This window comes from Uloborus diversus, unplaced genomic scaffold (genome assembly GCF_026930045.1).
Source record: "Uloborus diversus isolate 005 unplaced genomic scaffold, Udiv.v.3.1 scaffold_427, whole genome shotgun sequence".
NCBI classification, from domain to species: domain Eukaryota; kingdom Metazoa; phylum Arthropoda; class Arachnida; order Araneae; family Uloboridae; genus Uloborus; species Uloborus diversus.
This window is the reverse complement of record NW_026558601.1, coordinates 127,983-130,248: the sequence shown is the minus strand read 5'-3', so window position 1 is coordinate 130,248 and position 2,266 is coordinate 127,983. Positions and strand designations below refer to the sequence as shown.

The 2,266-nt window shown below is 35.2% G+C and overlaps 1 protein-coding gene across 1 annotated transcript; it reads right to left on the bottom strand.

Annotated features, from left to right (window-relative positions):
• Nucleotides 1-340: 340 nt before the first annotated feature.
• LOC129233455 (major facilitator superfamily domain-containing protein 1-like) lies at nt 341-2,034 on the bottom strand. Its single transcript, XM_054867482.1, has one exon. The coding sequence runs from the start codon at nt 1,943-1,945 to the stop codon at nt 377-379; it is 1,569 nt and encodes a 522-aa protein (XP_054723457.1). The 5' UTR covers nt 1,946-2,034; the 3' UTR covers nt 341-376.
• Between the last annotated feature and the right edge of the window lie 232 nt (nt 2,035-2,266).

Below are 2,266 nucleotides of genomic sequence, written 5' to 3'. Positions count from 1 at the left end.
TCCCTAGTGTACAATTTTTCAGTACACGCAGACATTTGAAAAGGAATCTATAAGTTGTCAATTTCGAAGTATCTAGCATGATTTATAATAGATAACAGTATGTAACATATTTTAAGCTATAATTTTATGATTTATTGCATTCTAAAATGTCAAATAATTCTTGAATAGAGAAGTTTTTAATAAAAAACAAAACATTAAATAAAATAATAAATAACATACTCCTATATAAATAATCATATTTTAAAAAATAGGACCCATATTTAAAATCATCTGAGGTATTTTCTAACATCTTTAAGGCCTCAAAATAAAAATACATTATTTACAAATTAAAACATTGTTTCTATACATGCAATCTCAAAGCCTGATTGAATATAATTTATTTTAATCCAGTTCTGTGTATAAGCGCACATGTTGTAATATCAAAATGAGGTGGAAGCTTAGCCCCAATTCTGCTCAAGAATCTGTTACGGATGTAGAAATCGGATCTTGGTTGCATTAAATCATGAGGCGTCACATCTGCCATAGATCCCGATGCTAGCAGTCTCTGATTTTCGACTAATTCCTGCCGACTAAGTTCTTCTTCTCTGGCTAATCTCTCTTTAACGGATAAGTTGAGAGCTCCACCTCTACTTGAATTCACCACAAAGAGCAATATTGTTGATATGACTGCAGCTATTCCGAAATAAATAAAAAAAACTTCAAGAAATATGTAACCTTTAGAGTCAACAATGGCTCCAGCTGCTAATGCAACAACTGCAAGTCCAAGGTTTTGGATTGATTGCATAATGCCGTAAGCTGTTCCAAGTTGGTACTCGGGTACTTCAAGTGCAACCATTGGCCATAGACCACATGCTAAAAGAGAATAAGTTAAGCCGATTGGTATCATAAGATACCATGGGTTTATAAATGTAAGTCCAATAAGTAGGTGACAAATCAAAGTAAGAAGAACTGCAACAAAAACCCACAACAAATTACGTCCAATTTTATCTACCATCAACCCAAGCACAGGGGAAGCAAATGCTGATATGATGTAAGGGATACCATCCACTAAGTTCGCTTCCGATTGACTCAAATTATATTTTCTTGCAAAGAACACTGTTCCAAGGCCAATGAAAGGAAATATCATTGCATAGTATGTCACACATACCATAGAGATTAACCAAAATGTCAATGGAAAATCTTTGATGTCTTTGAAACGAATAACTTCACCAGTCTGTCCTGCTGTTTTGTTCAAAATCTTTTCAGCTCTCCAATCATAGAAGCCCATTATTAAAGCGGCTACGAGTGAAAGAACACAAGTGAGTGAAGCAATGAAAAGAGTCACACCCAACAAAGTATAATCGGAAAAACGTTGACTCATTGTGTCATATATTTCAGGTGTCAAAATTAAGTTTACTGTGCTTCCAACACGGGCAAGACTAAGTTGTAGACCGAAAACCATATTCAGTTCTTTTCCCGAAAACCAACTAACAGCATACGTATTTTGAGCAACAGCAAGAGATTCACCTCCGACGCCAAAAATAAACCTCCCCAGTTGCATTATCCAAAAGTAGTTGAAAATTGCTCCAGTAGCAGACACCAATTGACCAAGTAATATAAACAAGCTAAAAATGATTGCACCTAAGCGTATGCCGAAAACTCGATCGATTAAAAATCCACCAAAGAATGCCAGGATAACGTTAGGCCAAGAATACCATGAATACAAACTAGAGAAATCTTGAGTTGACACTTGCATGTCGCGAATAATTTGTTGCTGCAAAGCTGCAGGGTTATCATAGCAAAAATAACTGCCAAAACCCAACAGACACATAAAGATCAGGGCAAAATATCGATGTACAGTTTTACGCGGATTGCATATTGCCCAAGAAAAGCAATATTTTTCTTCATCTTCTGATGTGCTAACATTCTCGTTTACATTCGACTCACGGGTTGGATTTTCTTTCATGTTTCAATTTGAAAAACAACGAAAGTAATTAGTTGATAATTTACGAAAAATCACCTCCTACAACTCGCTATCAATTCATTAAATCAACAAACAACAATAATACTCACGCCGCATCATAATGTTGACACGTTCGGTTAGGGAGCGAAAGATTCTGAAAGCGTCAGGGTGAAATAATGCAATATCTAAGCTTTTCTACTTGATTTTCTTATCGTTCATGCTGCCATCTAGCGAACAGATGTATAAATATCAATCAATATTAATTACAAAATAAGGTTGCAAAGCCCTCATGGTTGTCTTCTTTTTTGTTCCGAATTCATTTAT